The sequence below is a fragment of the Periplaneta americana genome, chromosome 13, assembly GCF_040183065.1.
Source record: "Periplaneta americana isolate PAMFEO1 chromosome 13, P.americana_PAMFEO1_priV1, whole genome shotgun sequence".
Taxonomy (NCBI): Eukaryota; Metazoa; Arthropoda; class Insecta; order Blattodea; family Blattidae; genus Periplaneta; species Periplaneta americana.
Window position 1 is genome coordinate 32,812,682 of NC_091129.1, and position 19,349 is coordinate 32,832,030.

Here is a 19,349-nt window from a genome sequence, read left to right on the forward strand (position 1 = left end):
GGAGAGGTACCCACAGCGACAATGTCCAGATCGGAAGATATTTGTACGTCTCCAATACCGTCTGTGCGATTATGGAAAATTTAACTCTCCTGGTTTGGGAAAGGGACGACCAAGATCTACAACTCCAGAAGTACAGGAGGAGAATCTGGAGGCTGTGAACATGACTCCTATCAGCACACGAAGGGTAGCGTTGCAAGTCGGTGTTCCTCATACGACTATCAGGAGACTGTTGAAAGAGTATCAATTGTATCCTTATCATTTGCAACGTGTACAGGCCCTGTCACCAGCAGATTACCCTGTACGAGTTAGGTTCTGTCAGTGGTTCTTGAAGCAGTGTGGTGTAAATCCGAACTTTCCTGCCTTAGTATTATTTACAGATGAAGCACAGTTCACACGAGATGGCATAACAAATTTCCACAATCAGCATGTATGGGCGGGCGTATGAAAACCCACGTGCAACTGTTCCATCTCATCACCAGGTGCGGTTCTCCCTCAACATGTGGGCCGGTATCATTGGTGATCAATTAGTTGGACCCCATGTACTTGTAAACAGACTTACGGGGCAGGCGTACACAAACTTCCTGGAAAACACCATACCTCATGTTTTAGAAGACACTCCACTGATCAATCGTCAACACATTCACTTCTTGCATGATGGCGCTCCTGCACACTTCAGTCGTACGGCTCGCCGGTACTTGGATCGAAGGTTTCCTGATCGATGGATAGGTAGAGGTGGCCCAATTGCTTGGCCTCCACGCTCACCTGATCTGAACCCTCTCGATTTCTACTTGTGGGGCCATTTAAAATCATTGGTTTATTCGTCTCCGGTGCCTGATTTGGAATCCCTTCGGAATCGAATTGTGGTATGTTCTGAGGACATACGCAATACTCCTGGAGTTTGGGATCGTGTTCGCAGGTCAATGAGACATCGATGTGAGGTCTGTATTCAAGCAGGAGGTGGACATTTTGAAAATCTTCTGTAATGACAACGACCTGCGGAAAGAAAAACGTTCCGGTGAATATCAATGTTGTGAAGGCCATAACTCGGAAATGAAGCATTTCCGGACACATGTTGTAATGAACTATTTTGATTGTCTACATGTGGGAAATACATACCTGAAGTTGTGCCCCGTATTTTTGAAACACCCTGTATAATACTACTGTGATTACAAGCACTGTAGCCTTATTTACTTTCGTCTGCGTACTGCTTGGATCCACAATTAGCGTCGTTGCGCTTCAGTTTTCTGTTTTGGGAATGAATAAAAACAATATCGGTTGGTGTGTTCCTATAAGCATTACTACACTCAAGAACACAGCAATTTGCGTTACCTTTCCGCTTTCTAGGATCATCCATATTTCTAATCATTTAACCTGAGATGTTAAGTATATTCATACGCTTCAAGCACAACTCTATCGCTGCTGTCCCGCAGTTAGTAACAACAGTCGCCACCAGAGGAGCTTGCACGGTGCCTATAATCTTAAGGCTTAGAACATTTCCTCTTCTCCCTCCTCTTCAAAGACGACATCCCCTGGAGAAGCTGACGCTACGGGTGTAGAACTAAGAGGTCTGCACGGGCTAGGGTAAAGCTCACGGCTCGGTTTGAATTTCGCTTATGATTGTCGGGTTCGGGCCAGACTCGGGTCTTAAAGAAGCACAAATGAATTTTTTCCCGCGAATTATGTGGTGATTAAAAATTGTACGACGATTTTTAATGCATGCACGATTAGATACTCACCCGACACGAGAGGTCTGCATCGGACGTTTTCGCTCGAGCGCCAAGTAGTTCATAGCATAATCCGATAGGTAGCGCACATGCATGATGGGTAAAATTGTCGCGAGCGATAAATCCTCGAACGGTATAAGCCGAGCGTTAGACATTCTTTCTTGTTACAGTGTTGAACTGTGTAGTAACATCATAGATGTTTATCATTTCAAAACTTTGCAGTGTATAACTAACCTCTCCATAGTACAACTATAAAACTTGCTTTAAAATGTAATATAATGTTGTAGGTAAATGTTGCCCCCCCCCCCACACACACAGGAGTGATTTTGGTTTTGCCCCATCTTATAGATGTTATTGGATGTAAATGTAATTATTATATACGGAAAACACAATCACGATAATGCAAGAAATGTATCAAGTTTTCTAGTAATAATAATAATAATAATAATAATAATAATAATAATAATAATAGTCTCTAATAATTAGTGTATCAATTTTTGCGTCTGTAACAGTTGTGCAGCATGATTATTCGTTTTATTATATTTTCCGTGGCGTTATCTCTGTACTAATACTGTTATTAATCTACTGCTATATCAATAATATTTTGTAAAACGTTTCTACATTGTCGCAGTATATAGGCGGAACACAATGTATGGACCTATCATATTATATATGTGGTTATTCAAATATTGAATAATTATTAATTAGCAATAATAACTATATATCGAAGTTTTCCATACTATTTTATTTATAACTTCATGTTATTGTTTTGGTACGTTCCATTAGACTGTTCCATTAGACGTTTGTCATAAATGCAGAAAATAAAGCCTTATTTTTACCGTGTGAGCAAAACATATGTGTATCTTATCTGTCGCCTTCCATACAAGATAAGACATGTCAGTGAGATGACCTTGTACTGTGCTTCTATTTATTACGAGCGTATCTCACTCGAGCGTGCGACATTCGACCGAGTTCAAACGAGCGATTTAACTCCAATGCAGCACTCTGCCCGACACCGATCCAGAGCAGTAGATTACCATACCGGTATCGTAAGTTATTGCTTAGTTTGACCCTGGACGGGCTTGACTTAGTCAAATGTATTCATAATTTACATTTAAAATGGTACATTTGAATAGATACCCGAAATGAGTATATGCTCGTGCTCGAGTACAGTCCAGTAGAGTCTACATAAATTTTAGAGTCATCAATAATAATGTTGATGAAGAAACAATAATAATAATAATAATAATAATAATAATAATAATAATAATAATAATAATAATAATAATAGTGACGGAGATAATACACAGATAGTAATACAAATTAATTAATTAAAAATAAAACATAAATATTAACAATAATAAAAATAATAACTAAGACTGATAAAATAAAATATAAAACCACTTAGCGAGAGTTAACACAACTTATATGAGCATATAATAACCAGGAAAAAAAATAACGAACTCGAAAATAAACAAAAAAAGTTCGTTGTATCGCAGACGACAGCAACCGCCGTATTGATATTGTGTTGTGCATTATTGGTAGGAGTGGGAGCCGAAGGTCTACATCCTGACGTTCTCTTCGAATCTTCTCATACAATCATAGGAAGTTAATGCTGACAAACAAAGTGTTTACGAGTCAAACTATATATTATTACCAGGATAAATACAATAGGCCTAATATTGAAAGATATTAATCATGTTTCAGTTATAGATCTCCCCTTTGGTGCAAGAGGTATCATATCAAAATATTTTCGTAAATATTTCGTAACATAACTTGTCTCGTCTCTCCTCTGTGATGAACATAGAACATTGATTATTTTTATTGGTTTCACCTAGGAGAGTGGGAGATTACTTCCAATGGAGTGAGAATCTCTGTTCCTGACCCCTATGGCCCCTGGTCTCTGCGTTATCTACTAGTCTGCCCACAGTAGCAAATAAATAGTTAATTTTGTTTCTACACCCACTGATTTGATTATGTACTTCCCCTTGCCTTCCTAAGCTAATCTCCAGTTTCGGCTCGGAGCCGGGTGATGATTCACTCATTCATTCATAGTGTTCTGCCTAAGGACAGGTCTTTCACTGCAAACCCAGCATTCTCCAGTCTTTCCTATTTTCTGTCTTTCTCTTTGTCTCCACATATAATCCATATATCTTAAAGTCGTCTATCATTTGATATCTTCTTCTGTCCCGAACCATTCTCCCGTTCACCATTCCTTCCAGTGAATCCTTCACTAGGCAGTTTCTTCTCAACCAGTGACCCAACCAATTTCTTTTCCGCTTTCTGATCAGTTTCAGCATAATTCTTTCTTCATACACTCTTTCTAACACAGCTTCGTTTCTTACTCTGTCCATTTCACACGCTTCATCCTTCTCCATATCCACATTTCCAATGCTTCTACTCGCTTCTTTCCACTTCTTCGTAATGTCCGTGTTTCTGCCCCACACAATGCTACACTCTACACAAAGCACTTCACTAATTTCTTCCTTAGATCTTTCTCCAGAGGTCCGCAGCAGATGGTTCTTTTTCTATTAAAAGCTTCATTTCCTATTGCCATTCTCCTTTTGACTTCTTGGGAGCAGCTCATGTTACTGCTTATAATACATCTCAAGTATTTGAAGCTCTCCACTTGCTCTACTGCCTCATTTAGAATTCGTAAGTTTACCTTCTTTACTTTTCTTCCTACAACCATGGTCTTCGTCTTGTTCACATTTATCTTCATCCCTTACTGCTCACAGATGTCATATCCCCTAGTAACATCTCTTCTGTTAACAACGCCATGTCATCAGCAAATAATGAAGCTAATATCGTGTTTCGAGTTGGGTTCGGGTCTGGTTCAGATCGAGCCGGGCCGGACCTAAGAATTTCGGTCCATGCAGACCTCTAAGGCCTAAATGACTGAAAGATACCATTTTGTTTAGCTACATCTTCTGGTAAACTGTAGTTGTGGCAGCATTTGTTCACTCTTTCCAAGCTGAATTTAATGCATTTAATAGCATGAATTGTTTCAATTTTCATCTTATTTCGCAATTTATATTTTGTCAAATTGACTACACTGAACACGCGTTAAACATCGGCATTTGAGAATGGAAGAGTTAGAAATGATAAAGCAAGTGCAGCAAGCTCAATAAAAGGGATTTTCACTGACAGTGACACAACTCCACAATGCACTTCTCTTATAAAGTGCAGTAAATTTTAAAAAGGCCGTTGCGTAGCGAAAAGTTCAGGCAACTAATTAGCAAAGTGAACTGCTAATGAAAGAGGACTAACATGCACTGACTTCTTTAATTGTTCGTTACTACTAGTATTTTCAAGCTCATGATCTCATAACTCCTATTCTGTGAGCTGGAATGATGCAGTCAATTTGATGCTGGGGAGCGGAATTTCCACTTGGAGACGTTACACATTATTTAAAAAAAATAATAATGTCAACCTTTTTCCACTCAATTAAGATATAGGTTACTTACTTACTGGCTTTAAGGAACCCGGAGGTTCATTGCCGCACTCACATAAGCCCGCCATTGGTCCCTATCCTGAGCAAGATTAATCCATTCTCTATCATCATATCCCACCTCCCTCAAATCCATTTTAATATTATCCTCCCATCTACGTCTCGGCCTCCCCAAAGGTCTTTTTCCCTCCGGTCTCCCAACTAACATTCTATATGCATTTCTTGATTCGCTCATACGTGCTACATGCCCTGCCCATCTCAAACGTCTGGATTTAATGTTCCTAATTATGTCAGGTGAAGAATACAATGCGTGCAGTTCTGCGTTGTGTAACTTTCTCCATTCTCCTGTAACTTCATCCCTCTTAGCCCCAAATATTTTCCTAAGCACCTTATTCTCAAACACCCTTAACCTATGTTCCTCTCTCAAAGTGAGAGTCCAAGTTTCACAACCATAAAGAACAACCGGTAATATAACTGTTTTATAAATTCTAACTTTCAAATTTTTTGACAGCAGACTGGATGATAAAAGTTTCTCGACCGAATAATAACATGCATTTCCCATATTTAAGGTTAATAAAAGGTTAATTAAATGAAAAAGAAAAACAGAATAAATCAAATATTTATCATTGATCTATTTTTCAAACACCAGAATGACATTCTTTTAGCACCAAATGGCTTCCCAAAAACACCAGATTTGGTGACAGAATCACCAAATTGGTAACACTGAAGTCAGGGTCCCTGACGTAGATAAAGTGAACTGTTAGTTTACCTTTATCTGAGTCTCGCTGTTTATCAGCCTGATTAGTTTTTGTTTGACACTTTCTTTGATGTTATCGAAATTAATCTGTAGGTAAGAGTTCAATACTCATGGGGCAATTCACCAGAAAGTTTTGAAATGAAACGACATAAATAAAACTCTATTAGTGGTTTATTTGACGTAACACCGCCACCATCACACACTATTTAATTTTTTCAAATTGTCTTTCCATGAATAATAATAATAATAATAATAATAATAATAATAATAATAATAATAATAATAATAATTCGTGGCGCGAAGCCCATGAAAACTAAGGCCCGTCAACTGGCTGCTAGCCTCATGTCCAGAGATGTACGATCATCCAATCAGAACGGAGGTATCCTATGGTTAGCACGATGACGCCCTCAGCTGTTATAGTAGGTTTTGAAACAAAATTTCGCTACCTACCTTATTTCCTCAAATTGAGGTTCCAAATAAAACAACAGCCCAAGTATAAAACCAAATTTTACAGAAGAAGGTTGTTTAGTTGATATCAATTTTCTGCTCCGTATAATAGTGTGGGTATGGCCATTGTTTTGTAAAATTTATTATTGTTGCATTACCGACTTTCCTTAAGTGTTCTTTTTATTGTGCCCAATAGTTGTTTAAGGAATTTAGATGTTCTTGTTTTCTGATCATCATTTTTATAATATGAAATCCTATAATTTCAGTTTTCGTTGTTGAGATTTTTAATTCATATTCTTAGGCTATTTTATCTTCAGAATGTTATGTATGTGTTCTACTATTAATGATTACTTTTCCTTTATTTCTATATTGGATATACACCGGTACTACAGGTATATCTGTGCTAATACAGAGTTATCAGTTTGGTTTACCGATGTATCGGCGCCCTGGTCCTCGGCGAGAACTGCTGTTGTGGCCGCCAGAATTAGTACCGTAACAGAGCAAGTAAACTACAACACAATTACCTCATAATAGACGCTGAAAATGTCAACCTTCTTGTACTTCACAAGTGGAATATCGCGTGAGTGCGTCGTAATTCAAATCTCCTCACATCTTCAACTGAAATGTGTCTCATTCAATAATTATAATCTTTTAATTCCTGAAATTTATGTGGATTAGACTGATGCATACTCACAGGAGTGAATCACTTTCTTTTAGAACATGCAGTGGAGTTTAGTGATAAAGTTTATGATATGATAAACGTGTAGCTTTTCTTGCAGATGGCACAGGCATGTCAATCTGCTGAACTAATTTTTTTAGCAGTTCTTATGGCAAACGTTCGAATATTGCACCAATGGCATCTAATTTAACCTTCATAAAACTGGTCTGTTATTAGGATGTTTTTAATACCGATCCAGTATTGTCTAATTTATTGACTAATTTATGTAATACCTCCTTCGTCGGAGGATGAATATTGGGAAATTTTGCAATAAACTCCGTACAGACCTGGCTAGCCGATTGCACAAAAACACTTTTTTTTTTCTAGAGTGAAATAACAACCCATTCTATACAGTATTTCACACGAAACTGCATTCACAACAATCGCACAATTTCACAACACGCATGAATGGGTCCAACGTGAAGAGGAGTCGGGAAGAGAGTGGGAGGTAGACGGTAGACTAGCATCTATCGTTCCAGTAGTTCTTCGTCTTCTTCTTTGGCACTACGGCCCTTGTAGTCTAGCCTTGGCCTCCCTTAGGATCTTGGTCCATTCCTGTCCAACCAGAGCCTTCTGCCTCCATCTTCTCACGCCTTAGAGTCCTTAAATCGTCCTCCACTGCATCCAACCATCTTAGTTTCTGTCTGCCAATATTGCGCCTGCCTTCTGGTTTTGTGTCTAGAATCTTTTTTGGTATTCTCTGATCATTCATCGTGATTACATGTCCTAACCATTTCAACCTACGGGTTTTGATTTCAGCAACAATATCTGGAGATTTATATTGAGTTTTCAGTTCTGTATTATATCTAATTCTCCAGTGCCCATTCTCATATTTAGGACCATAGATTTTCCTTAGAATTTTTCTTTCCCATGTCATCAGTTGTTGTTCCATTTTCTTCGACAGAGTCCAAGTTTCACTGCCATAAAACACAGTTGGTCTTACGACTGTTTTATATAATGTAAGTTTTGCTTTTTTACTTATGCATCTTTCTCTCAAAGTTTTGTTAAGGGCTCTCAGGCATCTATTTCCCCCAGCAATTTTTTTGCCTCATATCCGCATCTGCAGTGTTTTTTTTGGGTAATTAGAACTCCTAAATATTTAAAAGAATCTACTTCCTCATATTTCTGTCCATTTATTATAATATCTTTATTACAAACGCCACTTGGTCTTATGTTTCTCATATATTTAGTTTTCTCTTTATTAATTTTTAACCCCATGTGCTCTGCTTCTATTTGAATTTGGGTTACTATTTCATTTAGCACTCCAAGAGATCTACTCATGACCACAATATCATCCGCATAGGCCATGCACTGTCTGGTCCTATTACGAGTAAATATGGTACCATTAAAATTTATATCAATGTTCCTAATGACTTTTTCAAGGCCGATGTTAAACAGAATTGTAGATAAGGAGTCTCCTTGCCTCACCCCATTTACTGTTAAGAATTTATCAGATACTTTTGTTTGTATCTTTACCTTATTATATGTTTTGGAAAGGGTTATTTTTGTTAAATTTACCAATTTGGTAGGGATACCAAATTCTCTCATAGCCTCCAGAATTTTAAATCGATTCATGTTATCAAATGCCTGTTTAAAGTTTATAAAAAGCATATGTATAGGGATATTATATTCACTTGTCTTCTCTAAACACTGTTTGATTGTGAATATGTGATCGGTTGTACTTCGTCCTTGCCTAAAACCACACTGATATTCACCCACGAGTTCATCTGTATATGCTTTAATATAATTAGATATTATATTTGTAAAAATCTTATATGTAACATTCAGCAGCGAGATTCCTCGGAAATTGTTGCAGTCCAGCTTGCTGCCCTTTTTGTGTATGGGGCATATCAGCGCTGTTCTCCATTCATCAGGAATTTCTTCTTTGTTCCAAATCACTAATATTAATTCGTATATGTAGGTCCAGAGACGCTTTCCACCTTTCTGTATCAGCTCTGCTGTTATCAGATCCTCACCAGGAGCTCTGTTATTCTTCATTTTCTTAATTACGTTAAAAACTTCAAGTTTACTTGGTTCTTTTAGTTGTACTTCTGGGCCAAAATAAACGGTTTCATTTGATGATGTGTCCTCTTCAGTGTTTGTCAGGATTCATTGTTTCACTGAAGTGTTCAGTCCATCTTTTCAAGACTCCAGCCGTTTCGCCAACCAGATTCCCATCTTTATCTCGACACCAGGTTGATCTTGGTTGAAAGCCGCCTTTAAATTTCCGAATATTTTCGAAAAATTTTCTCGAGTCATTTCTACTGTATCTATCTTGTGTAAATTTTCTTCATATTCTTTTTTCTTTCTACGGATTAGTGTCTTAGCTTTTCTTCTTGCCTCCTTAAATTCACCAACATTGTTCCTAGTGTTCCGTTGGATCATTTTAATTCTGAAGCCATTTCTTAGACTCAATGCCTCCTGCCATTCTTCATCAAACCAACCGTTTCTACTCTGAGAATGTCTATAACCTAGGATCTTCTCTGCCGCTGGATGCATGCTTCGTTTAATTTTCCTCCAAGATTCTTCAATACTGCTATTAGTTTGACACTGACTGTCCAGGGTTTGAGTCACTAAATCCTTATATTCATTTTGACATATATCATCATTAAGTTTTCCAATGTCAAATTTTTCCATCTTTTCATCTGTATATTTATTGGCTATAGATAGTTTTGCTCGATATTTAATGCGTACAAGATGATCAGAGTCGCAGTCAGCACCCCGATAAGATCGCACATCTATGATGTCTGAGGCATGTCTGGCATCTATCAGGACATGATCGATCTGATTCTTTGTATAAACATCTGGTGATATCCATGTTATTTTATGGATATCTTTATGTGGAAAATTTGTGCTACCTATTACCATATTTTTGCTTATTGCAAAATCAACTAATCTTAATCCGTTGTTATTTGTAATGCCATGCAGGCTCGTTCCATGTAGTGTCAGTCGGTAAACCAAATCAATAACTACTCCGTGTTTACATTGGAATTACTGTGTTTAGATACCAGTGCCAGTGCGACTGAATATAACCATGGTTGTTACATTTTCATGCATTCGTTCATTTAGAGATTAGTTAACTTTATTAATACTTTAGAAATACATAAATACATTCTATTTACTACCATACTCACTTACCTAAGTTTACTTCTCCGACAGTTGTAGATAGTGTGATATAACTCACCGTTAGAAAGCAGTAGTGTGACATAACATGTTATCGTTTCTAAACAAGCGATGTCTCGATATGTTGACGTAACTCGTTGTTGCTAAGCAAAAGTGTGTCGGAACTCGTTTCCGTAACTAGGCAAGTGATGTTACTGTTGCTAAGCAAAGGTATGACAGAACTCGTTAACGTAGCCAAGCTAGTAATGTTTGAATACGTTGACGTAACTCGTTGCTGTTGCTGAACAATAGTATGACAGAACTCGTTAACGTAGCTAAGCTAGTGATGTTTGAATATATAGATGTAGCTCTTTACTGTTGCTAAGCAATAGTGTGACATAAATCATTATCGTAGCTAAGCAAATGATGTTTGGATATGTTGACGTAACTCGTTGCTGTTGCTAAGCAATAGTATGACAGAACTCGTTGTCGTAACTAAGCAAGTTATGTCTGAATATTTTCACGTAACTCGTTGCTGTTGCTAAGCAATAGTATGACAAAACTCGTTATCGTAGCTAAGCAAGTGATGTCTGAATATGTTGAAGTAACTGGTTGTTATTGCTAAGCAATAGTGTGTCAGAACTCGTCATCGTAACTAAGCAAGTGATGTCTGAATATGTTGACGTAACTCTATACTGTTGCTAAGCAATAGTGTGACATAACTCGTCGTAGCTAAGCAAGTGATGTCTGATTATGTTGACGTTACTCGTTGTTCCTAAGTAATAGTGTGTCAGAACTCGTTACAGTAATTAGGCAAGTGATGTTTGAATATGTCGACATAACTCGTTACTGTTGCTAAGCAATGCTATGACGGAACTCGTTAACGTAGCCAAGCTAGTGATGTTTGAATACGTTGACGTAACTCGTTACTGTTGCTAAGGAATAGTATGACAGACCTCGTTATCGTAGCTAAGCAAGTGATGTTTGAATATGTAGACGAAACTCTTTACTGTTGCTAAGCAATAGTGTGACATAAATCATTTTCGTAGCTAAGCAAGTGACGTTTGAATATGTTGACGTAACTCGTTACTGTTGTTAAGCAATAGTATGACAGAACTCGTTATCGTAGCTAAGCAAGTGATGTTTGAATACGTTTACGTAACGATTTGCTGTTGCTAAGCAATAGTATGACAAAACTCGTTATCGTAGCTAACCAAGTGATGTCTGAATATGTTGACGTAACTGGTTGTTGTTGCTAAGCAATAGGATGACAGAACTCTTTATCGTTGCTGAGCAAGTGATGTTTGAATATGTTGTCGTAACTGGTTGCTGTTACTAAGCAATAGGATGACAGAACTCTTTATCGTTGCTAGGCAAGTGATGTCTGCGTATGTTTACGTAACTCTTTATCGTTGCCAAGCAATAGTATGACAGAACTCGTTGTCGTAGCTAAGCAAGTGATGTCTGAATATGTTGACGTAACTGGTTGCTGTTGCTAATCAATAGTATGACAGAACTCTTTATCGTTGCTAATCAAGTGATGTCTGATTATGTTGACGTAACCGGTTGCTGTTTCGCGGTGGATTATGGGGCGTAAAAGACGTAGTTTGACGTCATATCCGTCACACCGATTTCAAGCATATTTGCTTTGGAGTACTTCTTCCTTTCTTTTTATCCTCTCAGGTGTGGCCGTAGCCCAGTGTGCTCACTGTGGCGGAATTCCGTTAACGTAGTGGAATTTTTTACTTCGGGAGACGTAGCGGCGATAATCGAAATCCTCCCAAAATGTAGCAGAATTTAAAAAAAAAATCATATCAGAATATTGAAATTGTGTGTTTTCTCTTAAACTTCCCCAATCAATTTTGTTCGTTTTTCTACAAGATTTTGCGTAACTCTAATTTTCTCTAACGTAAGGGATGCCGCTAATGATTGTAACCAAATGTAGAAATTAAAATGTCACAGCTTTCCCAAATGGAGCAAAGAAATAGATTGTCATCTGCCATTGTAAGTTCTTTAGTGAGGCTAAAATTTGATCTAAAAAATAAAAATGTCTGCAATGAGACCAACAAAACAACAGATGATAATCATATTAGAAAGTTCAACCAAAAAATATAAGATAAGAGCACTCCATCGACTTCAGAGGATTCACCTGGGAAGCAATCTGATTACCTTTTACATATTTTATTTACTTGCTCAGAACTTGGTTACTTGGCTGTTAGAGAACCCGGAGGTTCGTTGCCGCCCTCACATAAGCTCATCATTGGTCCCAATCTTGAGCAAGAATAATCCATCCTTACCATCATATTCTACTTCCCTAAAATCGATTTTAATATTACCCTCCAATCTACGTCTTGGCCTCCACAAAGGTATTTTTCCTTCAGGTCTCCCAACTGACACTCTATACCCATTTCTGAATTTACCCATAAGTGCTATATGGCCTGCCCATCTCAAACGTCTGGCTTTAATGTTCCTAATTATGTTAAGTGAAAAATAACTTTTATATTACCTACATAAAATACATATTATAATATTTACAGATGCAGAAACACATTAACGGTTTTTATTAAGGTTTCATGTGCTAATAACATAAAAATATTAATTTAATGTGCATAGTGTATTCTAGGGCCTGCATGTAAATAAATACATTAGAATATGCTTATTGGGCCTGCATGTATTCACACTTTTAAGTAACATTACATAATAATACAAGTAGGCCTAAATTTTAATTTTTAGTATCTTATTACAGAGAGAGGAATAAGTAAAGCGACTTACTTTAAGACTTGTCCATATAAAATGTTCATTTAATCATAGTGTTCCGCCCAAGGCAGGTCTTTCACTGCAAACCCAGCATTGCTCAGTCTTTCCTATTTTCTGCCTTCCTCTTTGTCTGCTCATATGATCCGTATATCTTAATGTCGTCTATCATCTGATATGTTCTTCTGCCCCGAACTCTTCTCCCATTCACCATTCCTTCCAGTGCATCCTTCAGAATGCAGTTTCTTCTCAACCAGTAACCCAGCCAAATCCTGTTCCTTTTTCTGATAAGTCTCAGAACCATTCTTTCTTCACCCACTCTTTCCAACACAGCTTCATTTCTTATTCTGTCTGTTCACTTCACACATTCCATCCTTTGCATATCCAAATTTCAAATGCCTCTAGTCGTTTCTCTTCACTTCGTCGTAATGTCCATGTTGCTGCTCTATACAATGCTACACTCCACACAAAGCACTTAACTAGTCTTTTCCTTAGCTCTTTCTCCAGAGGTCCGCAGAAGATTCTCGTTTTTCTATTAAAACTTCCTTTGTCATTGCTATTTTCCTTTTAACTTCTTGGCAGCAGCTCATGTTACTGCTTATGGTACACTCCAAGTATTTGAAGCTGTCCACTTGCTCTACTGCTTCATTTAGAATTCACAAGTTTACCTTCTTTACTTTTCTTGCTATGATTATGGTCTTCGTCTTGTTGGCATTTATCTTCATTCCATACTGCTCACAGCCGTCATTTAGCTCCAGTTAGCATATCCCTTAGTATTGTCTACACTTCTGCTAACAATGCCATATCATATATAAAATTAATATGTTTTAATGAAATTATATCATTAGATCTTACTTATCTCTCTGTTTACAGAACACTAAGTCTTTATTACAATTTAAGCTTTCGTGAATAAATATGAAATAAAATAAATATAAAATATTAATTCATAGCTTTGATTATCAAACAATATAGATTATTTAAAAGGCATGTTGGTCCGACAAGTTAACATGTAAATGAAGATAAATATTGTAAATCCTTAATAACTGTCTATTTTTAACCTAATGCGTAGTACAAGAAATTACATTATATTATACACATAAAACATATGACTAGCACTTTCGCCAATAAGGTGGCATCTTCAGATCTGGTTAGCATATTATGAAGCTTTATACATAAAGACATAGATGAAATCAACATAATAAATGTGATAAAATACATCACATGAGAAAAAATTACAATATTTAAATAACTGCGCAAACAGAAGGCAAAGCGAAATAATGACTTGAAAACAGGTGACATGGTTGTAGTAATTCAACCTCTATAAAGTCTAGATATTAAATTACAGAATCTAAGCCTTGAATAAAATTCTGCAAGACATGTGTGCAGCTTATGAAATTTAAAAGAGTAAAAAGTTGCAACAGTCATCACGACGCATAGAACGGCAGCGTGTAGTGGATCTGCAAGATTAAATAAGAAATGTTTTAATAAAGGAACCTACGCGGATCAAAAGAAATTATGCAGCGATTTTCGAAGCCGTTGGAAGAGACGATGTACATGGCCGGTTGCGTGGTGTTGACTGGTGCAATGACATATAAAAGAATCACATCATGACGTAAGTGGAGGGGAGTACATGTTGCAGCGAGAAGAGTTCCCATTGGCCAATTTGAATAAAGAGTTATTGGGGTTAGGTAATTGTTCATTAAGTAACGAAATGTTATTACTAAGCGATTTGGCTATATGAAATTCTTCTGCAATATAGATTATGTCAGGAATTATAATTTTATTCTGGTCTCTATATTTATTCAGTGAGGACAACCGTAGCGCAATGTAGCTGTATTTTGGCTTCTCCATAGTGGATTTTGTTTTTGTGGAGTACGGCACACTGCAGTAGCAAGTTAAATTACAGAGCTTCAAACATAAAACATACAAACATACGTGCCATATATAAATTCGAACTCACACTAGGTTCTTCAGACAAGGTCAAACCTGCACTTAGATCGTCCCCGAGGTTGCACTGTGCCAATTTTATTTAAAAAACACACAAATAAAAAATGTAACTTCTAAGCCTATTGCTTCGAGATGCATTATTTATGTATTTTATTGATAAATGGAGAAGATTTTTACTGCATCTGAAATGTAAAATGTACTTACAGGATACTCCGACGTGCAGACCGTGTTCCTGGCCTGCATCGCCACGCTCATACCGCTCGTGTTCATCCTCGTAGCCGCCATCGGAGTCAGGTGAGTACGACGTTGAGTGGAGAACACATTACTTTATATTGCAGTATAAATTGTTGAATCAGTACTTTTATTTTTCCACGCATTATTTATCCAATCATTTTCATTCTCTTTTTTTCTTCTGTTATGTTATTCTCTCCTTTTCCATCCTGTACCTTCATCCATCTCTCTTCAGACATCATCTTACTGCCTTATTTTAACATACCGCGAATCGGAAGGCGGCCTATAAACACCCAAAATGACTAAATCTAATTCACCCACTCTTAATGATACTCCGACAACCCCTTCCAGACCCGTGCTCAAATACTTAATATTATCTCCTATGCCCTTCTTAATTGAAATGGAAACACCTCCCGCCCACCTGCCCCTCCTGCCACGCTTATCCCTGCCCTTACTAAAACTAATGAAATTGTTCAATTCTAGATTATCCTTACATCTAAGCCAGGTTTCTGTGAAACACACTATATCTAGGGGCTGTACAAAGTTCATAAATCGATCACATGATACTTTCTTTTTAAAACCTTCAATATTGAAGGCTGCAATGCTGAGGGGGGTGAGGTACCTCTACTTCTTCCCTGACCTACTTGCGGCTCCGTGGAGCTTCTCAAGTTCCTCCTAGGGATGTGACATCCGCCCTATCCTCGGCTGGCTGCTGAGGGGTGCCCTCTCCAACGCTCCGACGCAGTTGCCATCGAAGCCCCGTCCCTCGGGCTGGTGCTAGGCAGCTTGTCCACCCTCGTCTGTAGGCCCGCCTGCGGCTTCTTCTCCCCTTTCGCGCGCTCCAAGGTGGTCGCCTTTGTCGCCTCATTCTTCGGACTGCCACTGGGCTGCTTTTCTTCCCTCTTCCGGTCTGCGGTGTTCGCTTTTGAGGCGTTTCCGGCACTAACAGTTGGGCTGCTTTTCTTTCCATTGTTCTCCGACCCCGGATTTCTCTCTTCTGACGCCACCACTGTATCCTCTATATTCCTCTCTCCCGACTTCACCCCCATCTTCCTTCAAGCTGTCCACTGCCTCCAGTTCGACTCTTGACCACAGTCTGCCGTTAACTACGAGCTTGTCGTACTGGATGACAGCATGACACCCCTGACGTCGGGCTTCGAACATATGGCGTTTGAGAAATTCTCTCTCTCGCCTAACCCGCACACTGAAGTCCTCACTTATATACACGCCACTCCCACGTAGGTATTTTGCGTCTTGCAAAATCATAACTTTTAATTTATAATTTGCGAGTTTGCAAACTATTGGACGCTTCCTGTTCCAAGATCGTCCCACTCGGTGCGCCCTCACAATGTCCCACTTCCGGAGTTCGATGCCCAGTTGGGCCACTACCCGTCGCACCATGTCTTCCGACTGCTCCCACGTCTCTCTTTCCTCGTCCGGTAACCCGTGAATTACAATATTATTTCGTCTGGACTGATTCTCCAGATAGTCAAGTTTGCCTTCTAGTATTTCAACTCTGGATATCACCGAGGCCAACGCGGTTTCTATATCCAGAAATCTGTTCGTCGCCGAGTCCACTTTAGAGAAACCTCCTCGCATCTCTGCCCTCATGTCCTCTACCATCTTCTTCAGCGCTTCCATTCTCTCCTTCGCTAGACACACGCACGCGGCAACAAGTCTGCTCTCCACCACAGCTACCATTATATTTATTAGTTGGATTATTTCGCGCAGTCTCAATAAGGAATTGAACTGTTTATGTTTTACTGTGTTTTTTCTCTCTCTTTTCATATCTTACATTTATTTTATTATTTTTGTGAAATTTGGTTTGAAGTTAGATTAGTTGTAATTGTGATAATTAATGATAACGGTAGTAATAATAACTGTTGTTTTACTATTTTATTATTAGTAGTATTATTTTTGTTTTCTTTGAAGATTCAAACTGTGCATAGTTACAGCACGAATGGCCGTACGGGCTCGTGCGAAGGATCTTGTGTACATGAGTTTGTATAATTTATCATGCATCAATAAATGCACTTATCTATCTATCTATCTATCTATCTATCTATCTATCTATCTATCTATCTATCTATCTATCTATCTATCTATCTATCTATCTGTCTATCTGTCTGTCTGTCTGTCTGTCTGTCTGTCTGTCTGTCTGTCTGTCTGTCTGTCTGTCTGTCTGTCTGTCTATCCTTATTTTAGCATTTCTTCTGTCTTTTCTTTCCTTTTTTTTGCTTTACAGTTTTCTTTCCCTTCTCGTTACTCTTCTCTACTCTCTCCAATCTTCCTTCTCTTTCTCATTGATTCTATCTATATACTCTCCTTCCATCATTTCTTTTCATTGTGTCTATTGACGTAGAACTACTTATTTCTCCTCACTAGGTATGGGATAGGGCAACTTGGGACTAATAGTCACATAAAACTGCAACCACATCTCTCTTGTTCTCCTTGCCTACACATTGTCGTCCTTGTGTCACAGTCGTCCTCGTATTATTATTATTTCCCTTGTATTTCAATTGTTCTCCCTGTAACGCTATTGTTCTCTTTCTCTCCTCCTCGTTCTCATTGCCTTCCGTTTATTCTTCTCCCTTCCCCGCTGTTCTTACGTATTTCCCTTTCTCTTTTTCTCCTCCTCCTCCTCTTTCTCTTTACTTATGTATTTACCTTGTACTACTTGGCTTTCCCTTATTTTGTCTATGCTCGTCTTGTTCTCCCTGCATTCGCCTTGTTCTGTCATAGTCTGCTTCTTCGCCTTGTCTTCCCGTTTTTCTCAAATATTCCCCTGGTTCTTCTTGTATTCTCCCAATTTATCTGTACTCTCCTGGTTCTCCTTGCCTTCCCCTCGTGGTCCTTGTTTTCTTGTGCATTTTGTCTCCCCCATGTGCCCTCTTATGGTCCTTTTCATTCCTTGTGGTCCTTTTCATTCCTTGTGCTCCTTTTCTTTCCCTTGTGCTTGTTTCCTTTCCTTGTGCTCCTTTTCTTTCCCTTGTGCTTCTTTCCTTTCCTTTGTGCTCCTTTTGTTTCCATTCTGCTTCTTTTCTTTCCCCTTGTGCTTCTTTTCTTTCCCTTGCGCTTCTTTTCTTTCCCTTGTGCTCTTTTCTTTCCCTTGTGCTCTTTTCTTTCCCTTGTGCTCTTTTCTTTCCTTTGTGCTCTTTTCTTTCCCCTTGTGCTTCTTTCCTTTCCTTTGTGCTTCTTTCCTTTCCTATGTGCTCCTTTTGTTTCCATTGTGATTCTTTTCTTTCCCCTTGTGCTTCTTTTCCTTTCCTTTCCTTTGTGCTTCTTTTCTTTCCCCTTGTGCTTCTTTTCTTTCCCTTGTGCTTCTTTTCTTTCCCTTGTGCTTCTTTTCTTTCCCCTTGTGCTTCTTTTCTTTCCCTTGTGCTTCTTTTCTTTCCCCTTGTGCTTCTTTTCTTTCCCTTGTGCTTCTTTTTTTCCCCTTGTGCTTCTTTTCTTTCCCTTGTGCTACTTTTCTTTCCCTTGTGCTTCTTTCCTTTCCTTTGTGCTCCTTTTGTTTCCATTGTGATTCTTTTCTTTCCCTTGTGCTTCTTTTCTTTCCCTTGTGCTCTTTTCTTTCCCTTGTGCTCTTTTCTTTCCATTGTGCTTCTTTTCTTTCCCCTTGTGCTTCTTTTCTTTCCCTTGTGCTCCTTTCTTTCCCTTGTGCTCTATTCTCTCACTTCTGCTCATTGTCTTTTCTTTGTGCTCCTTTCCTTCCCTTGTGCCTCTTTAATTCCCTTTTGCTTCTTTTCTTTCCCTTGTGCTCCTTTTCTTTTCCTTGTGCTCCTTTTCTTTTCCTTGTGCTCCTTTTCTTTTCCTTGTGCTCCTTTTCTTTTCCTTGTGCTCCTTTTATTTTCCATGTTCTCCTTTTCTTTTCCTTGTGCTTCTTTTCTTTCCCCTTGTGCTTCTTTTCTTTCCCTTGTGCTTCTTTTCTTTCCTTTGTGCTCCTTTTCTTTCCCCTTGTGCTTATTTTCTTTCCCTTGTTCTTCTTTTCTTTCCCTTGTGCTTCTTTTCTTTCCCTTGTGCTGCTTTTCTTCCCTTGTGCTTTTCTTTCTCTTGTGCTTCTTTTCTTTCCCCTTGTGCTTCTTTTCTTTCCCTTGTGCTTCTTTTTTTTCCCTTGTGCTTCTTTTCTTTCCCTTGTGCTTCTTTTCTCTCCCCTGTGCTCTTTTCTTTCCCTTGTGCTCTTTTCTCTCACTTGTGCTCCTTTTCTTTTCTTTGTGCTCC

General features: G+C 38.4%; 1 protein-coding gene across 3 annotated transcripts in view; it reads left to right on the top strand.

Annotated features, from left to right (window-relative positions):
* The window catches only part of LOC138711789 (transcriptional regulator ATRX homolog), a 649,273-nt gene that overhangs the window by 272,371 nt on the left and 357,553 nt on the right, over window positions 1-19,349 (top strand). For all 3 annotated transcript variants that reach the window (XM_069842999.1, XM_069843000.1, XM_069843001.1), the window contains exon 3: window positions 15,107-15,194. In XM_069842999.1, the coding sequence (XP_069699100.1) occupies window positions 15,107-15,194 (88 nt within the window). The remainder of the gene's footprint in view (window positions 1-15,106; window positions 15,195-19,349) is intronic.